Genomic DNA, 18,616 nt, shown 5'->3' with positions numbered 1-18,616 from the left:
GGGAGGAAGCAGAGCCCACCTTTTCCCACTCCCTTCCTCCTCCCAGACTCTGGGGGCTCCACCCCGCCCTCAGCTGCACCCACCCCACCGAGACGCCATGGAAACAGCTGTCAGCACGGAAGGCCTGGCAGCACCACCCAGGAGCCAGCCGGAGGGACCCCACTTCTGGGGTCAAGGCTGCCCGTTGGGTGGAGCCGAACGAATGTGCTTCCTGGGCATTTCCAGCTCAGGCCCTGCAGTGATGCTTTAGGAACGCATCCCAGATTATCCCCTCTGCACTTTTTAAAGTAGCAGCCTTCCTTTATTTAACCTTTATTTGGTTTCCTTCAGAATTGTACTAATTAAGATGGCTGATGACTTTTTCGGCTTTTTTTTTTTTTTTTTGGTTATCACTTAAGTTGGTGATTTATTTCTCTTAACTTTATTGGGAGTAGAGTTGATTGACAATGTTCTGTTCATCAGATGATATTTATCCGTCCTGTTATGGAAGCCAAGGACCCAGGGTGAACTGCCCACGTCTGCTGACCTTAGTGTGGGGCAGACAGGATGGACTTGGGGGTTCTAGCTCAGCTTGGGAGTCGGCCACGGAACCCTGGGAAGGTCTCCCTTCCTCTCTGCTTCACTTTCCTCATCTCTTAGACGATGGGTTAGATTAGACCCCATTGTGAGGCCTCCCCTGGCCGGAAGACGCTGCCAAAGACATATTGCTGGTTAGTTGCTCAGTCGTGTCTGACTCTGCAACCCCACGGACTGTGGCCCGCCAGGCTCCTCTGTCCTTGGGATTTCCTTGGCAAGAATACTGGAGCGGGTTACCGTTTCCTCCTCCAGGGGATCCTCCTGACCCAGGGATGGACCCTGCATCTCCGGCACTGCAGGCGGACTCTGCACTGCTGAGCCACCATAGCGTCTTAGTTCCCCAGCCAGGGATCGAACCTGCAACCCTGCATTGGACGCAGAGAGCCCTAACCACTGAACCACCGGGGAAGCCCCCAGCTGCTGCCGTTTCTCTGGGGTCCTGGGTACGAGGCCTCTGAGAGCTAGCCGACAGCACAGACCCCTCTGCACCGAGGCCTGCCCCTCTCCTGGGAAGACAGCAGAGCCTGGGCATCCCCTCTGCAGGCGCCCCCTGCTTGGTTTCCAGCCCCCTAGGCCAGAAGCGCGGCCCCTAATTGGAGGGCATCGTTGCTTCAGAGATGGGAGTTACTTCCTGGAACAGCTAACAGGCTATTGAGGAACCAGGGACTGCAGAGACTGCCATGGGTGTCCAGCATGGCACCTCCTCACAGCAGCCTTTGGAGGGGTGTCCCCTCCACTTTACAGGCAAGCACAGGGCCTCAGAGCAGCTGGGTGACCTGCAGTCTCTCGAAGTATTACCTGCGCGCCTCTCCACCCCTCCCCACACACAGCTGCGTTGTCTAAGGCGGCAATTTTCCAAAGAAATAAAAGGCAGACAGAGTCACTGGCTCTTTGAGAGCGATGTCCTGGGTCTGAGCTGCTCTGAAGTCGCAGCTGGTGTGACTTCCCCCGCTCCAGCCCCCCAGGAGGTTTTGTCCGGCTGACTCAAGATTGGAGATCTGGCCAGGTGCCTCCCAGGGAGCCCTGCGTTTTCTGGGATTCTAGGATTTCAGCCCGGTACCTAATTCCAGAAAAGAATTACTCTCTGCTTTATTAAACTTGTCTGCACTTAGGCCAAGTGGGCTGTTGATCCTCCGTAGGGCTTGTCTTCAAAGCAGGGGCAGTGAGCATGTGCAGAAATCCATCACCTTGCTTTCCAGTTTCCAGGCAACCGTGCAGGATTACAACCAGTCACGTGATGCTGAGGCTGCCAGGGAGAAGGGGAAAATGGAAAACTGTGCTATCTTGAGAAAGGGGCTGGGGAGAAGCAGGGGACTTTGGCTCCTCCTCCAGAAATATCATCAACAAGTAGTCAGGGACCCAGGGGCTTGAGGGGCTCCTGGCTTCTGGGCCCTTGGCCCAGCCCCAGTGCTAAATGTACCACCAAGGGCCAGGGCGGGGGAGCGGGGGAGGCGCCGGCCCAAGGTGACCGAGCACCTGTTCTGGAAGCCAGGCTCTCCAAGTGCTCACTGCTGAGAGCGCCAAGGGAACCCGCCCTTGCTCCCGCGGCCCAGGCCTGAGCTCATAGGGAGCAGAGGGCGAGCCCTTTGGTAAAAGCCAAGCCTGGGATGGTTGGGGCCAGGGGGCCGTGGAGGATGGGAGGGGGTGGCAGCTGGGGGGGAGGAGAGCCACCCATGAAGACTGAGGGCGCACTGCCTTTAGCGCCTCCTCTTCCTGGTCTGTTTATTCTGATTTTGGAGTTTGCACTCTCCCTTCCCCCACGCGTGTGTGTGTGGGTGTGTGTGTGTGTTGCGTGTACGTACGTTGTACACACACACACATGCACACACACAGGCTGCTGTTGTTTATATTGCAGATGCTGATGGCAATGCATCCCCTTCCGTATACACTTCTGGTCCTAGACTCACACCCTCTGTGGCCGAAAGGCTCCTGGGAACCCCGGGACAGCTCCGGGCTCTCCTACAGTCCCCCGAGGGGGTGTGCGCCGTTCTGAAAGGCTGGGGAGATGAGAACTGGCTTCCAGCATCCTCACACGCAGCAGCGGTCCCAATCCAGAGCTAAGTCATCTGGCCACTCTTGTTCACTGGTCCGCCCCAAAGTGGCCAGTGTTTCCTGGCCTTGGACCACTGGCCTCACGCCAGCCTGGCCACCTGGCAGGTGAGCCCAAGGAGCACAGAGAGGCAGATCTTGGGGAGGGCGAAGCCCTGGCGGCTCGTCTTGCAGGAGCTCTGGGCCCTGGTCACAGCCCGGGAGCATCTCGGCCGGCACAGCGGGTCACGGGACGCCCCCTGTTCCTCTCTCCCTGCAGAAACCTACGCAGTCAGAGAAACCTGTTTCTTGCATGTTTTGAAGTCCTAAAGGCCTAATGAAGGTTCAAGGCCCCTCTGCATCCGAAAGGCTTTGCCCTCCGTTCAATTCACTAAGAAGGTAAATAAACAGTAGAGGTGGAAAGCCAGCGCTTCCCCGTCTGAGGATGCCAAGCTCTCCTCTCCCTTCTGCAACAAGTCTGGGCTCCACCTTTGTTTTTTAAGAGGAGGAAAAATCAATTATTAGCTCATCATTTGAGAGGTCCAATAGATGCGTAAATAAACAATGTTCTGGGTTTGTGGTATATTTTCTTATTATCCTAAGCAAGATGGTTGTTGGGTGGATGTTGGGGGGACTGAGAGGTGATGGTGGGGTGAGGAGTTTGCACTACATTAGTACTGAGAGTCCTTGGGGGAAAAGACATCCCATGTCTGTTTAATAGGCAACATCCGGAGGGTGGGAGATGCAGCTGATGCAGAAAGATGGGGGTGTACCTGCTGGGAGGGTCCTGATGACCAGGTGGGGTATGTGGGGTTAAAATCTGCAGGGAAGTTGAGGCTGGCTTCCCAGCGAGGCGTCTGGGCCCACTTCCAGCCCCCAGGCCTCTGCAGGCAGATCCACACCATCTTCACACACCCACTGACCCAGGCACGCGGGTCCTCTCACAAGCACGCACGACTTCTGGTTTAGGCCTGCCTACCTCCTAGGACACTTAGCCGTCCACCCCTGGTCTAGCACTCTTTTTTTTTTTTTTTTTTTTACAAGCTTCTCTAAGCCCAAATTCCCAGGGAAACTTGAACAGAGGTAGAAAAGTGTTTGATGATAGAAAAAAAAAACGAAACTCTGCCTGCTTGCAGTTCTCAGAATGGCCGGGATGCTACAATAAACTGTTGCTTTCCCGAGCTGGGAAGGACGGGGACAGGCTGGCGGAGGAAGCCTGAGCAAAAAGGCCAGAGCACTTGAGAGGCGGAACCAGAACTCGGGCCGGGCGCGGGCGGCCGCGGGGGCCCGGCGGGGCGGGCCGGGCGCGGCCCCTTTAAGGCGGGCGGCGCGGGCCGGCCGAGCGCGGCGGGGATTGGCGCGGCGGGATAAGGGCGGCGGGGCGGGCGCGCGGGGCCGGCGGCGCTTTGATCAGGTCCTGGCAACTCGGTACCGCCGGGCGCCGGGAAGTGAAGAGACGCGCTCGCAGCCATGAATCGCGGGGCCGCCCCGGGCCCGGGGCGCCCGGGTCCCCCGCCGCCGGCTGCGCTCTGAAAGGTGGGGCAGAGGCGCGGCCCCGGCCCAGCGGCTGCCCGGCGGGCCCCCCGGGCCGGGGCCGAGGGCGCGCCCGGCCGCGTCGCGGGCGCCGGGGACCGGAGGGGCTCCGGCCGGGCCGGGGGCGGGGGGGGGGGGCGGGGAGGGGGCGGCGAGCCGGCCGGGCGCGCAGAGGGGCGGCGGGGGCCCGGGGGCGGCGCGGGCGCGCCAGGCGCTTACCTCCCTTTCAGGACCGTGCGCCGGCCCGCGCCTTTGAAGTGCACAGTGAGGTCCGCGGCGCAGTTTTTGTTGGAAGCGCCGGGAGGACGTGGGGTGCGCGGAGCGGCTGCTGGAAGCGGCGCCCGCGTCGAAAGCCCGGCCGGCGGGGCCGGGGGGCCGGAGGGCCAGGGCGGCCGCGGCGGGGCGAGGCCCACTCGGATCTTCCGCAGACGCGGGGCAGCCGGGCGCGCCGCCGCCGCCTCCCTCGCCGCCGGGCTCCCCGCACTCCCTCCCCGGCCGCGCGCCTCCCCATGCTCCCCGACGCCGGGTCCGGCCCGGGGGGCCCTGGGGCCGCGGCGGCGAGCCGATCCGGGGGCCGGGGCCCTGCCCGGGGCGCCCGCGAGGTCTGGGCGCGGAGCGCGCGCGCGGACCCCTGGTGAGTGCGAGGCCGCGGCGGCGGGCGGCCCGCGCGCTTTGATGTGCCGGGCGGCCCTTTGAAGTGGGCAGGCCGGCTATTTCGGGGCGCGCTCCGGGCGAGCGCGCAGAGGGGTGGCGGGCGCGGCGCCCGGCGCTCCGGGGGGCTCGGCCGGGGTGGAGGGGCCGGACGGAGAGACGCGAGCGATCGGCGGGGGCGGAGCGGGGGCAGAACCCCCTCCCCCGGGGGCGCCGCGCCGGGGCGGCGCTGGGTAGGAGTCGGGGTGCGAGTGCGCCGGGGCGCCTTTGGGAGGTGGGATGAAAGGGCGGCGGCGCCCCCTCCCCTCCCCCGCCCCCTCCCGCCGCTCTCTCCTCCCTCCCCTCCTCCCCTCCAGCCCCCGGTCGGCGCAGAGGGGCCCCGATCGCCGGCCGAGGCTCAGTCTGCGCGCCGGAGCGGCCCGAGCCCGGGGCGCCTGCGTCCCCCGCGTCCCTCTTGCCGCCGGCCCCGCGCCCCGGCCGCCCCGGCCCCTCGTGCGGAGAGGCCGAGCCTCCGCGTCGCCATTGCTGGACCGGCCGCCGCGTTCCGGGCTTCTCTGTGGGCGCCTCCGACCCGCGCCCGGACTTGGGGCTGCGAGAGCTTCCCGGGGCTCCGGACAGTCGGGGTGGACCGGGGCCGTGGGGCGGGGGGCGCTCGACAGCGATGAGAGCCGAGCCTCGGGCCCCCTTCGTCTTCCAGGTAACGGGGCCGCCCCCCCACCTCCGCCTGGGCAGCGCGGCGCTACCGGCGGCCTGAGGCCCCGCGCGGGGGCACCGCACGCCCACCCAGGGCCCCCAGCCTCCGATTCGGGGTCGCGCCCACTCCCCCAGCCCTCCCCTCCGCTCTCCCGAGTTTGATCCTTCCGATGCTGGGGTGAGCGGCTGGTTTATTGGTTAGATAAGACTTTTTGCTTGTGGAAAAAAGAGGCTTGAGGTCAGCAGAGTTTGGGATTCTTGGCACAGGCAGTGGTAGCGTGAGACGGTTTCTGATCCGGTTTTGTAGGGTTTGCGGGGGCGGGGGGCAGGGGGCGGCGAATCCTGAGGCTTCTCCGCTCTCTGGCAAAGTTGGGAGATCAAAGCCTTGTCTGAGTGAGTGGATTTCTGGTTTCGGGGAACCGGGAAGACCGAGGTGTAGGCTGAGCCGGATTCTTGGCGGGAGGCGGGGCTCAGCGAACGTTTCCATCTGGGGGTTGGCCGAGGGCCGCGGGGGGGGGGGGGATTCCAGCTCGGAGTCCGAGAGCCCATCCCGCCCTGTGCTGGGCGGGCTGCTTGCTCGGTCGAGGCTCTTCTGAATTTTTACGGAGTGGGAAGGGGTAGGTGGGGGGGATGGGAACCAGATGCCGGGGAAGGGCACGTTTGGAGCTCGAGTTATCTGTGCCGATAGCTGAGTGGGGGAATTCACCGAAATTGGTTTCACCTGCACACCGCCCGGCGGCTCGGGGCGCGCGTCTTTGGAGCGGATGCTGTCCCGGCGAGGGGAGGGGCGCGCCGGGCTGCCCTGCGCGCGCCGGGGCCGGGTGGGGTTTTGGAAGCTGGTGTCTTCCACCTCCTGGGCCCTCTGCCCCACCTCCCACCCTCCCCGCGCCCCTTCCCCGCCCCCAAGTGGAGCTCAGATTTCGCCTTTGAAAAAGCAGCGTCTGATACTTTAGATGAGCACCTCGCAGATAGCTGGGTTGCTTGATTTGAATTTGAGGAGTTGAAAAGCCTGTTTACTTTCTTGCTTTGATGTTGGGTAGATCTGGTTTTGATTATATCAATACCCTTTTCTCTCCCTCTGCCTCCCCCCCCCCTTCCTTTTCTTCCCAGAAAGGAGGCTCAGATGAGTCCCTGCTGACTTGAGAGAGAAAGAGAGACCACGCTGATTGCTGGGAGGAACTGGAAGAAGAAGAAAATTCCTAAACTCAGCGAGAAGAAGGCACTCGCCATGAGCAGTGCTGTGCTGGTGTCTCGGCTCCCAGACCCCAGCAGCAGCTTCCGCGAGGATGCCCCGAGGCCCCCAGTGCCCGGGGAAGAAGGGGAGACCCCACCGTGCCAGCCCGGCGTGGGAAAGGGCCCGGCGGCCAAGGCCCCGCCCGTCTCCCCCAGCGCCCGGAGGAACGAGGGCGGGCTGGGGGAGCCGGAGGGCCGGGCGTCCCCGGATTCCCCGCTGACCAGGTGGACCAAGTCTCTGCACTCCTTGCTGGGCGATCAGGACGGTGCTTATCTCTTCCGGACTTTCCTGGAGCGGGAGAAATGCGTGGATACTTTAGACTTCTGGTTCGCCTGCAATGGATTCCGGCAGATGAACCTGCAGGATGCCAAAACTTTACGAGTAGCCAAAGCGATCTACAAAAGGTACATCGAGAACAACAGCATCGTCTCCAAGCAGCTGAGACCTGCCACCAAGGCGTACATTCGGGACAGCATCAAGAAGCAGCAGATCGACTCGGTAATGTTCGACCAGGCCCAGACCGAGGTCCAGGCCGTGATGGAGGAGAACGCCTACCAGGCGTTTCTGACGTCAGACATATGCCTCGAGTACGTGGGGAGCGGGGGCGAGAACCCAGCTTACCTGAGTCAGGGGGGCCTGGGCAGCCTCAGGCTCGTGTGTGGCTACCTCCCCACCTTGAACGAGGAGGAGGAGTGGACTTGTGCCGACTTCAAGTGCAAACTGCCCCCCACTGTGGTGGGCTTGTCCAGCAAGACCCTGAGGGCCACAGCCAGCGCGCGGGCCATGGACACCATGGAAAGCGGATACAGGTAGGCCCTGGGGGGAACGGGGAGGGGGGGATGAGGTGGGCTCTGCAGATGTTTTGAGTTAAGGAGGGTGGATGGATGCATGGTCAGAGGTGCTGCTGAGGCTGACAGAGGTCTGTCTTGCGCTCCGACCGCTGGCCACGAGCCCTTTGATCTGGCTTTCTGTTGTGGAGAGGAGAGGAGAGGGATGCACGCACAGCTAAATACCCGGCGTCTCCCGGTGCCGGCTGCAGACAGTGGCAGGCAGAATGCCTCAATGTGGTTACTTATATCCTGCACCAGTCTTAGAGGGGCAGCGAGGGGGAGAGTCAGTCAGTCACTAAGTGCCAGTTTGGGAAGGGGTCCCTCCTGGCGAGGAGTGAATGGGGCCGCAGAACCTCCTGGGTTGAGCTGGAGGCCCAGGCAGTAGCGTGTGTGCCCATTGACCGTGGGGGTAAGTGGGATCGTTTGAACTGTTAGGTTAAGAGCCAGCAGCTGGCTTAACAACTGGGCTTGTGGCTCTTTATGGAACAAGATGTGAACCCTTCGAGGAATCCTCCAGAAGAGGCAGGGTCCTGTGACTCCCCAGTGAAGGGTCCTGTGCTTTTAGAATCTGCTAATAGGTTATTCTAGGTCTTACATGCTTGCTGCCCTGGGGGGCAGACTCCAGTTGGTGCCTGTGTTGCTCACTGCTGATGGAGAGTTGGTTTTGGCGGGAGAGGACTTGGGCCCTGGACTGCCTTCTCTCTTGGAGGCTTGGAGGACAAGCAGTTCTTTATAGAACGGCCAAGTCTTAAGATTCTTGACCTTTGGAGGCAACTTCAGACCTCCTGTTGGAATGAGTTTTTCTGTTTCTCTCTCTCTCCCCCCTTCCAAATATCCAAAGAGAATGAGCCTCTGAGTTCCAGGTTGTTGCTGATGGCATGTGGGGGAGGGGCCGGCCGCTGGGCTGCTCTTGGAGCAGCTTATCTCGCTGACCCTGGGGGAAGGGGCGAGCGACCTGGCGGCTGTCTCTGGAGGGTGCCTCCCTCTGTAGGGTCCTGCGGGCCGCGGAGGAGCGGGGAGCCAGGTTTGAGCCAGGAAGCTGGTGGTCCTGGGGTGGCCCTGCTGGGAGGGAAGGGTGGCGTTGGCACCGCCAGAGGGCGCTCCTGTGACCCTGCGAGCTGGTCTGCGGGCGGACATCTGGTCCACCACCACCTTCGATGGGACCCGACTGGCTTGTGCAGGTGCTCCCAAGGATCATCGGAACCGAGTTGTTTCAGCATCTTTAAGCTATGGTTTCGGGTTGTTTGGAGAAAGATGCTGGCTCTGACTTGTGGGGCTGACAGCTCCAGGCCACCTGCCACCCCTGCCCGTTCCGTTCTGCGGAAACTTGGGGAAAGCCCCGCTGGCCTCCGTGCCCTCCAGGCTGGCAGCGGTCGCCGAGGCTACTTAAGGCCTGTGGTCAGGCGGCTTCTCTGGGGGCCTTGAGACAGTGGGGCTTCTGTGTCCCCCCGGGGTCAGGGCCCAGAGCGCCACTTTTGTAAACTGAACCCTGGCTGGTTTTGGAGCCGTTCGGGCTCCTGGGCGGGACCCTCCTGGGACCCTCCCCTTTGTGGGTGGGCAGTCGGGACCCCGCCCCCTCCCGGCCCAGCCTGGGTGTTTCTCCCAGGATTCCGCTTTAAGGGGGTGTCTGCAGGCCACATCCTCCTTTGTGTTTCGTCGGTGTCTCTTTGGTTGGAATTGGTGGGCGTTGTTCATATGTAAATAACAGCTTTCCATTGGCTCCCTGGGTTTCCTACTAGATTCCTGCCTGACTCTATCCCCCTGTTGGGTTGAGAGGCTGGTACCTTACCTGGACTGCATATGTCTCACCTGGGCATTGTCAGGGAGGGATTAAGACTTACCCCAGTAGGTTTTCTTGTTTTTTTTAAACTGCAAGATACTCAAGGGTGTGTTAGGAGCTGCCTCGAGCTATTCAAAGGCCTGAGGTGCAGCCCTGTCCATCTCTTCCCTCCTGGGATGAAGTCTTGCTGAAGCCCGTGTGCCCTGCAGATGAGAGGACACTGTCCCTTCTGCTAATGTCACAGGTTGCTGTTAGGATCAAAATAATGAACAGGAAAGCCCTTTGTAAAGGGACGTGGTTTGAACAGACATAAGGCATTATAATTAGCTTGATTTAATCATGCTCACCGTTGGCTGTGCGAAAAGGGCAACCAGGTTCAGGTCTCACTTGCAAAGAATGAGCCTCGAGTCTTAGCCCACGCTCACTGGGAAGCTTTGAAACAGGTTGGTGTCCTTTTGGGGGCTCTGAAGAGCTCCAGTACCTTAGTCCTTTGTCTCAGTCCAGAAAAGAACTCAGATGCAAAGTGACAGATAAGAAGTGGCTTGTTAGAATAGGGCGCTTGTGAGGTGTACAGGCAGGCAGGCAAAGGGGTGCCATGGCCCAAGAGCTCACTGGCTACAGTTGTATGATCACAGGAAAAGTGGGGAGGGGAGAAGAGGTTCTGTGACTCGTGAGTAGAGGGCATGCTTCCAGCCTCAGCTCCTCCAGGTTGAGCAGGGGAGTTTTATGGTCCCTGTGTAGTCAAGCCAGTGCACAGGTGACTGTCTTTTATTGAGCAGAGAGCTTGTCCCAGGGCTCATGAGCTCACCAGGCTCACTGAGCAGGATGTGGGGCTCAGGCCAGCATTGCTTTACTGTCCGGGGGCGTGCCCAGTGCTGCCCTTGGTGGCTTTGTTGCCAAGCAGGCGTGCTTTGCCTTTCTGAGTGGTCTGACTTACGGGTCTCCCACAGCTCTTTTTACCGTCCCCTGTGGGAGCAACTGTGTCACCACCGGCTTTGTCCTACACTCCGCGCCCATCAGTCTCAGGTGTCCCCTCCCCCGCCCGACTTCCGGTATTGTTGAACTTGTGTCTGAGTTCCCAGCTAGTTCCTGGCATGTAGGGAGCGCCTCCAGCTCAAGTCTGCCTCCCCTCCACTCCTAAAGCCAGGTCCCTGGCCTACGGACTGGCTCGGTGTAGTCAAATGAAGGAGACAGAGTCCTGCTGAGGGCTCCCTGTCACCAGCTGTTGAGGAGCAGGCTTGGCAGCCGGATGCCAAGGGCACCAGCTGGTCCCCAAGCCCTGAGTTTACCTTGGGCACTCAGAGGAGCCTCACTTTTAAAGACCTGTGTTTTGTTCTTACTGATTTGGTTGGGTTTCATATAAAGGGGCTTCCCTGGTGGCTCAGACAGGAAAGAATCCACCTGCGCTGCAGGAAATGTGAGTTCGATCCCTGGGTTGGGAAGATCCCCTGGAGAAGGGAATGGCTACCCTCTCCGGTGTTCTTGCCTGGAGAATTCCATGGACAGAGGGGCCTGGCGGGCCACAGTCCATGGGTCACGAAGGGTCAGACACAGACTCACAGGAGAGGAGACAGGGTCCTCGGAAGAGGGGCACGCACACACCCGCGCACGCGCACACGCATACACACCCGCGCACGCGCGCACATGCACCCGCGCGGGCACACACGCTCATGCATACCCGCGCGCGCGCACGCGCACGCACTCCCTGCCTCCCTGGAGGACAGCGGCGTGCTGGGGGGCTGGCCTGGCGCTGGGACGCGTTCTCGGCGGTCTCCCGTCTGTCACTGGCTCCCCCGCCTCATGGCCTCAGGCCTCACGGTGCATCAGGGGCCCAGCAGGTGTCCCCTGCCAGCTCCCAGTGCTTCCTGTCCCCCCGAAGCCATCGCTGATGGGGCCCGTTTCTGTGGAAGCCACTGGAGTCCCGCTTGGCTTCAATATCATGGGAGACCGTGACGCCCGAGGGAGGCTGTGCTGGGAGCCGCCGAGCGGGGCGCTGTGCCGACGCGCGCCCGCCTGCGCACTGGCCTCGCCCTCCACCACCCCCACCTCGCTTAGAAGGTGCTGCTGCGGGAGGGAGGGTCCCCTTCTGGGCGGGGACTTGGTGAGGAAATCATTAGAGGGCTTCTGAAGAGAAGAGCCTCAAACGCACAGCCTTAGAAGCCAATGCGTTTGAAGGTGCGTTGTTTTGAGAGGGGCCCCAGAAAGGGGTCCCAAAGGCCGGGTCTGCTGTCTCTGTATGGGCCTGGCCCTGGAAGGGATCGCGTGGAGATAACGGATAAGACCAGGCCGGGGGCGTGAGGAGCAGGGTGCCAGGGGCCTCTGCCCCCCTGACTGCCGAGGCCCTGTGCGCGCTGAACCCGCGGGCCTGGGGGTGCCAAACGCGAGCGCTGTCCCGGCCTCTGCTCTCCGGAGGAATCAAAGGGGCTTGCAACAACTGGGAGCACCTCGACCCTGAAGAAATAATCCGCATCTGGGTACAATTACTGTAGCCTGGTTGAGTTTCTTTCTTGTGTTTTAAAGCGATCACAAGAAAGGAGTTCTAATTCATTTTCTCCAAACTTTGTGGTGCTCTTGACAAAGTTCTGGGTTTTTTTAAAAAAAGAAAAAATCAAGTCTGTGTCTCTCCCTGCGACTCAGCCACCTTCCTCTGAGTCGTCTTGTGATGATGGAAGGAAAATCCCTGTACTTCACTGCAGGGACTGAGCGAAAAGCAGTATATTCCGCTTGTAATTGCTGGCAGCACAGTAGCCCTCTATGTTGGAAGGGAGGGAGCCCAGTTTACTTTGGGGCCGGGTGTCTGGCCGGGAGCGCAGAGCGGTGTCTGCACGCAGCGTCTGTGAGCAGCACCTTGCTCTGCTGGGGGTCTCAGCCACACCACCCCTGCAGCCCTCGCCTGGCAGTGGGGATGTGTGAGGACCACAGAGATAGTGACGGGCGGGCAGGGGCCCGAGGCTATTTAAGGCGGTTTGGGCTCTTTTGATCTCTGTGTTACATACACCTCTTAGATGAAAAACCTGTTCAGCAACCCACTGTGTCCTAGGTCCTTAAAAAAGGGAGTATGGACAAAGCTGTGAGCTTCTGCCCCACCCGCCGGGCAGTGCTGGGGGCCTGCCCTGCTCTCTGCACACACAGGACAGGCCTTCACGAGGGAGACACACCAGCGCTGTGCAGTCATCCTGATAAACGCCGCCCAAGAATGCCTTGTTTTTGCTGGTGGGTGGTTTTCTGGAGACTTACCACGACCCCTGTAAACAGCGCCCTTGGAGGGTGTTTCCAGCCCCAGGCCAGTGGCTGTGTCTGAACCGCACCCCATGTCCGTGGAGGCTGTGACACCCCAGGACACCCAGCTGGCTGGGAGCTTCCCAGTTCCGCCTGACAGAGCCCCTGAGGGCCGGCATCTCCTCCATCCTTCTTGTTCAGTCGCTCAGTCGCGACCGACTCTTTCGTGACCCCATGGATTGTAGCCCTCCAGGCTCCTCTGTCCGTGGGATTTCCCAGGCAAGAACCCTGGAGTGGGTTGTGATTTCCTCCTTGAGGGGATCTTCCCGACCCAGGGATCCAACCTGCATCTGTTGCGTCGGCAGGTGGATCCTTTACCACTGAGCCCCTGGGAAGCTCCATCCTGCTTTGAGGCAGGGGCCTGTCCAGGAGATTGGAGCTTTGGGCCCCTTTAACATCTTGGGCGACCCCATATCCTGCCCCCACCCACTCCTTGGAGCCACCTGACCACGGGGAAGCGTTTTCTTCCCACTCCCCTCCTGTCCCGCCTGCAGTGAAGACGCCGCAGAGTACGCCTCCTGGGGTGTGCTCACACCAGCCGCCCCTCGCCCCGCCTCTGCTCTGGGAGGACCACGGGCCTCTCGTCGGCGGTCCCCTCCTCCCTCTTTCTCCTACCCTGCTGTCTGGAAATGCCACACTGGAGACGTGGGCACCAGTTCCAGGCCATGGAGGATCCCCTGGCCTGCTGGCATCAGCACCGAGAATCCGGGCCAGGCCCCCACCCTCACAGGTGGAGCGGCGGGGCCAGGCAGGGGGGCCCGGCCCAAGGTGTCCAGTGGGCTCACGCCACGCTCCTTGTGCGCACTTCCTGCTCGCTGCTCGGCCACCTGATGTCTCAGAGATCTAGCCTCGCTAGACCGGCAGATTGGGGATCTCTGTTGCCATCAGCTCCTCCCGGACCTGACGTGGGCTCCACGTGGCCGCCCCCCAGAGCGTGGCCCCTGCCTGGGACTCCGTCACTCCCCGGGGGGCCTTGCCAGTAACTGGGCAGCAGACAGCCCCTAAGCACCTCCTGTGCTGGTGGGGGTGCGGCAGGGAGGAGACGGGGCCCCACCCGCACTGAGCCCCGAGCTGATGGTGGTGCTGGTTCCGTCACTCAGCCGAGTCCAGCTCTTTGCGACCCCATGGACTGACCAGCACGCCAGGCTTCCCTGCCCTTCACTCTCCTGATCTTTGCTCAAACTCCTGTCCGTTGAGTCAGTGATGCCATCCAACCGTCTCATCCTCTGTCACCCCCTTCTCCTGCCGTCAGTCTTTCCCAGCATCAGGGTCTTTTCCCGTGAGCTGACTGTTCCCATCACTGGTGGTAGCTCTTGGTTTTGCTAACGTCTCTAAACTGAGGGTTGGGTCAGGTCACTTATAAGGTCCGCTCTGCTGTGATGTGTTACAGCTCTGAGTGTTGCCCATCTGCTTTGTCGCTGCAGCCGGAGGGCAGGTCCCGAAGGCAGGACCGCCCGCCCAGCCTTCGTTCCAGCCGTGGTGCCCACCCTCCTTGGGGCTCTTCTGCCCAGCTGTGCAGCAGCTCCCTGCCCACCCCTCACCTCAGTCTGACCCAGGCCCCCTGGGAAGCCTGAGGCCTCTCCCCCACCCTGCTGCTGCCCTTCGCTTCCCTGGCCCCCATCCAGGGTCACCGGGCCCCCCTGTCCCAGGGGCGTCCCCACCACCCCGCCGGTCCCTCGCCTGGGAGCCAGACACCCCACAGGTCGGTCGCCTTGCCTCTCACACTGGAGTGTCTTTTGACACTGAGGCTAGTCCTGTGTGAAGAAGCAGAGAGATGGGCTGAGGGGGAGTTGTCCGGATGGGTCCCACACCCACTGGCTGCGGTTCTGTGACCCAGGGCCCCATGGGCACGCGACCTCTTCACCCAGGTGCCCTCGAGGATCAGATGAGGTCACGTGTGTAAAGGGCTGCCTCACTTCGTGGGCAGGGACGTGCCGTCTGCCTGACTCACTCCTCGTCATCCACTCGCCTCCCCTCCAGGAGCAGAGTCCTCGGGAAGTGTCCCCCTGAGCCACCTCTGGGGCAGAGAAGCCCCCTGCTCTCTCCCCAGGGCAGGTCAGCGGCTTCACGGGCCCCCGTGGGCCTGTTCACTGCCCAGAGGATCAGCGGGCCCTGGGCAGCAGGCTGGGGGCTGTCCCGGGGTCTCCCAGGCGCCCCGGGCTGGGGCGAGAGTCGGGATGCGCAGCTGTGCCTTCCCCGCAGGTCCTTCAGGAGGAGCGACCCCGTGAACCCGTACCACGTGGGCTCCGGCTACGTCTTCGCGCCAGCCGCCAGCGCCAACGACAGCGAGATATCCAGTGATGCGCTGACCGACGACTCCATGTCCATGACGGACAGTAGCGTGTAAGCGCCTTCTGCCTTCCCACCACATGCCCGGCTGGCAGTGTGGCCCGCCGGAGCAGCGGGCAGGGTCCTCGGCCGGCGTTTGAAGCCCACGCGGAGCCCACCTGTGTCCGTGTGGGCGTCTGTTGGCGGGGACGGGAGTGAGCCGCTGGTGTGGCTCAGCGTTAGTGCGGGAGGGCCCCTTGGGAGCCTGGGTAGCTGGAGGCTTAGAGCCTTGACTGGGATCGGAAGGTGTCTTCACAGAAGACAACTGAACTAGGGTAGAAGGTTAAGGGCAATGCCTGCAGGCTCCCTGAGTGCAGACACCCCCCTTCTGCTTGTCATTTCGCCCCCTTTCCCTGTGGGCAGAAGAGCTTGGCGGGCCTTGAATCCAGGTGTTGCGTCTGCAGAACGGACAGGTGGGAGGCAGGGGTTGCGAGAGGCTGTGTCTGGGCTCAGTGACGGCGGAGTCTGGAAGCCGGAGTGCTCCCCAGGCCGGAGGCCCGAGTGCTCCCCAGGCCGCTGTGTGCGATGCCCCCTCTCGGACGGCTCAGCTCAGCAAGCGCCGGTGTGGTGCCTGCTCTGTCGCTGGGCGCTCTCTCCGGAGTCGTCTCAGATCCTGGCTCTTCTGCAGGTGGACAGCTGCGGCTCCTGAAGGCAGTCCCAGCCATCAGGGTGGTCGGATGAGGTCAGCGGGCCATGGGCAGGGTGATGCTTTGAGCTGGAGGTCGTTTGAGGTCGTGCAATGGTGACCTCTGTGGACGGAGAACAAGGATGCTCTGTCAGTGTCAGGTGGGTGGGGTGGGGTGGCGGCCGGACCAGACATCCCCATGTCCTGCCAGCTTTGACGATTCTGATTCAAGAGGCTCAGAGGTGGAGCCTAGCTGAGAGCCGTCGCTCTAGAAATGGTCTTTGGAGAGTCTTCCTCAAACGCTCTGGAGTAGAGTCTTCTGCTGAGGGGGCCCGCTTTCTGCAGGCAAGCCTGTGGGGCTGGAGTCGCTTCTGACACACGTATTTCCAGGCTGTCCCTTCTGCTTTCCAAAGGCTTCCCAGCTCTTCTTCCAGTTTGCTTGAAACGATCTGGTTTCCATAGGCCAGCGATCTGTTGCTTGGCCTGCGGCATGGAGCCGATTGAGAGGAAAGTGGACGGGTTGGTTTGAGACTTGACTGTTGAGTTTCCTGGTGGCTTTTATTGTATCCCCTCAGATTCCCCCGTTAGTAAAAGGAGAGAGACGTTTAAGGTGAGATTTAACACAAGAATAGCTCTCTGGCTCGAGTGGAATGGAGAGAGGGAAACCATCATTCATCCAGCACGAAGAGATGAGGGTTCTTACAGAGGTGAGGCTTCCATAGTTATCGTACTTGGAAAACACATATTTCTTAAAACAATGTTTTTGCTCTCTCCTTATTGAATAGTATTAGACAAGATATATTTTGTTTCTTGGTCCAGATAATTAATCTGAAGGTCTGTTTTCATACCACGTTGTAATATGATCTCACAGAATTCAACATTGTATAAGGCTTTCTGCCCCCAGGAGGCTTCTGGTGGCTCAGACAGTAAAGGATCCGCCTGCAGTGCAGGAGACCTGGGTTCGATCCCTAGGTCAGGAAGATCCCCTCGAGAAGGGCATGGCAACCCACTCCAGCACTCTTGCCTGGGAACTCCCATGGACAGAGGAGCTGGGCGGGCAGCAGTCCCTGGGGTCACGGTCAGACACGCCTGAGAGACCCACGTTTCCACTTTCGCACTTTCTGCCCCTGGAGGCACTGGTGCCTCGCGGCCCTGAGAACGCTTCTCCCCTCTCCTCTTGGCAGCGCTCGTGTGCTCGTTTCTAGCACCACCTTCCCTCTGGTTCATAACTAGAGTGTGGATTGCATGGGAGTCAGTGTTACGTGCAAAGTAGGAGTGTAAGTTGGGTCTGAATGAGGGTATTGAGTGAATCTCCTTAGTTAAACATAGTTGACTTAAGACTGTGAGGCTTCTATTTAGTTTTCTTAGAGATTATTTTTGGCTTGCCTCCTGCTCTGCGTCACCGAGGTGTTATTCTGGGTTTGGGATGAGATAACTTGGGTGTAGTCCCCGTACCTGGCTGAGCCTCACAAGACCCAATCAGGAAAACTGGCCGCCGCTCATGACTCTTGGACGGGGCAGGAAGGCCCGGTGCTCCTGTAACTGCTCCCGTCAGAGACAGAACTGAGGTCCAGCCCACAGGCCCCTGCCCTCAGCCTGCTGCCGCTCCCCATGTCAACAACCGCAGTAATAGGGACCAGATGACAAGGAGATCTTTGAGCTACCCTGAGTCTCTCTTTATTAGTGACCACACAGCTTTCCTTTTTAATGACTTAGTGAAGCGTTAGTTGCTCGGTCGTGTCTGACACGTTGCGACCCTGTGGACTGTAGCTCACCAGGCTCCTCTGTCTGTGGACTTCTCCAGGCAGGAATACTGGAGTGGGTCCCTATTCCATTCGCCAGAGGATCTTCCCGACCCAGGGATCAATCCCAGGTCTTCTGCGCTGGCAGAGCTGCCAGGGAAGCTCCAATGACTTAAGGTCTAACTCCCCCCCCCGCCCCGCCCCCTCTGCCCTCCCCTCTTCTTTAGACCCTGCCCAGAAAGAAGGCATCCCCAGAGGTGACTTCAAAGCCCTTACCCTCCCCACCTTTAGCTAAAGCGCTGTAGATTCAAGGCGCCGAGAGCGTAGGAAGAAGTCAGCTGTCCTGGGTCAGCATGTGGGCCAGGAAGGTCCCAGTGGGTGGAGAGGCTGAGGCAGACCCCTCGCGCAGCAGCCGCTCTCTGGGTGCTCACAGTGGGTGCCCTGGGTCCCAGGCGGCAGGACCCCAGGGCGGGGTCTGCTCCCGCCTCGGCACGGCCCCCTTGAACGGGATGAGTAAACCAGGACGCCAGGGCCGGGGTTGGGGGCGGCCTGAGGCCCACGAACTTGAGCCTGCCTTCCTGAGGTCAGTGCCGGGGGCAGGGGTGGTGCGTGGCTGTGGCTGCCCAGCCTCGAGAGCAGCTCGCTGGACGCAGCCATCTGTCCCGTTGCACGTGCTGACGCCCCTGGGCCCACAGTTCCCATCAGCGTGGGGCTGCCTCCCGCTGCCTACGCAGGGGTGGACAAAGGGTCTCAGGATGAGAGCTGCTCTGACAGGCGGGACCGGGCTTGGAGATCCTAGGGGTCCCGGGCCCGTCGGCTTGGCAGACACGGAAAGCCTGCTGGGCGAGGCACTTTCTGGCCGCTGGCCCGGCGCCGGGTGGATCCCCGGCTGGGATTAGACCCTCTTCAGCTCAGCCAGTTGTGGCCCGGCACGGTGAGGAGCGCGGGGGATGAAAGGCTGAACTGAGTTGCTTTCAGCCCATTGTCCATTTGGGGAAGCTCAGGGATGAGAGGCAGCAGGCCCCTTTGAAATCTCCTCACACGAGTGAGTAGGACCCCCATAAAGCATGAAAAGGGCCCTGCTGCTTCTCCAGGGCACAATGGCCAGCAAGGGGCTGGCCGCCCTGCTGGGGGCTGGGGAGGGGCGCAGCTTGGGTGGGGGGGGCGGGGGTCACGGGCCGCCTTCAATAGACTCCAGAAGGCTGGAGTTCATTAGACACAAGGGGAAGCCTTGGTCTCACTTGCCACAGAACCAATGAAGTCTGGGGACCTCTGCCTGACGCTGGGGAGAAGCTGGGCTGGGTGGCCTTGCCCTGA

General features: G+C 61.1%; 1 protein-coding gene and 1 long non-coding RNA gene across 4 annotated transcripts in view; both read left to right on the top strand.

Moving 5' to 3' along the window:
- The first annotated feature begins 2,046 nt into the window (after positions 1-2,046).
- Positions 2,047-3,187, top strand: LOC138414599 (uncharacterized). Its single transcript, XR_011246918.1, has 3 exons — positions 2,047-2,165; positions 2,432-2,733; positions 2,885-3,187. It is a non-coding gene; the product is annotated as an uncharacterized lncRNA (long non-coding RNA).
- An 814-nt stretch (positions 3,188-4,001) lies between these two features.
- Positions 4,002-18,616, top strand: part of AXIN2 (axin 2) — a 28,513-nt gene continuing 13,898 nt past the window's right edge. Inside the window, exons 1-3 of one of the 3 annotated variants that reach the window (XM_069542349.1) lie at positions 4,002-4,140; positions 6,592-7,524; positions 14,807-14,947. In XM_069542349.1, the coding sequence (XP_069398450.1) occupies positions 6,710-7,524; positions 14,807-14,947 (956 nt within the window). In that variant the 5' untranslated portion in view covers positions 4,002-4,140; positions 6,592-6,709. Of the gene's footprint in view, positions 4,141-4,385; positions 4,772-6,591; positions 7,525-14,806; positions 14,948-18,616 lie in introns of those variants that run through there. The other 2 variants (XM_069542347.1, XM_069542348.1) reach the window with 2 other exon arrangements.

The sequence above is a fragment of the Ovis canadensis genome, chromosome 11, assembly GCF_042477335.2.
Source record: "Ovis canadensis isolate MfBH-ARS-UI-01 breed Bighorn chromosome 11, ARS-UI_OviCan_v2, whole genome shotgun sequence".
Taxonomy (NCBI): domain Eukaryota; kingdom Metazoa; phylum Chordata; class Mammalia; order Artiodactyla; family Bovidae; genus Ovis; species Ovis canadensis.
Note: the sequence above shows the minus strand (reverse complement) of the source record. Positions and strands in the feature narration are given on the sequence as shown.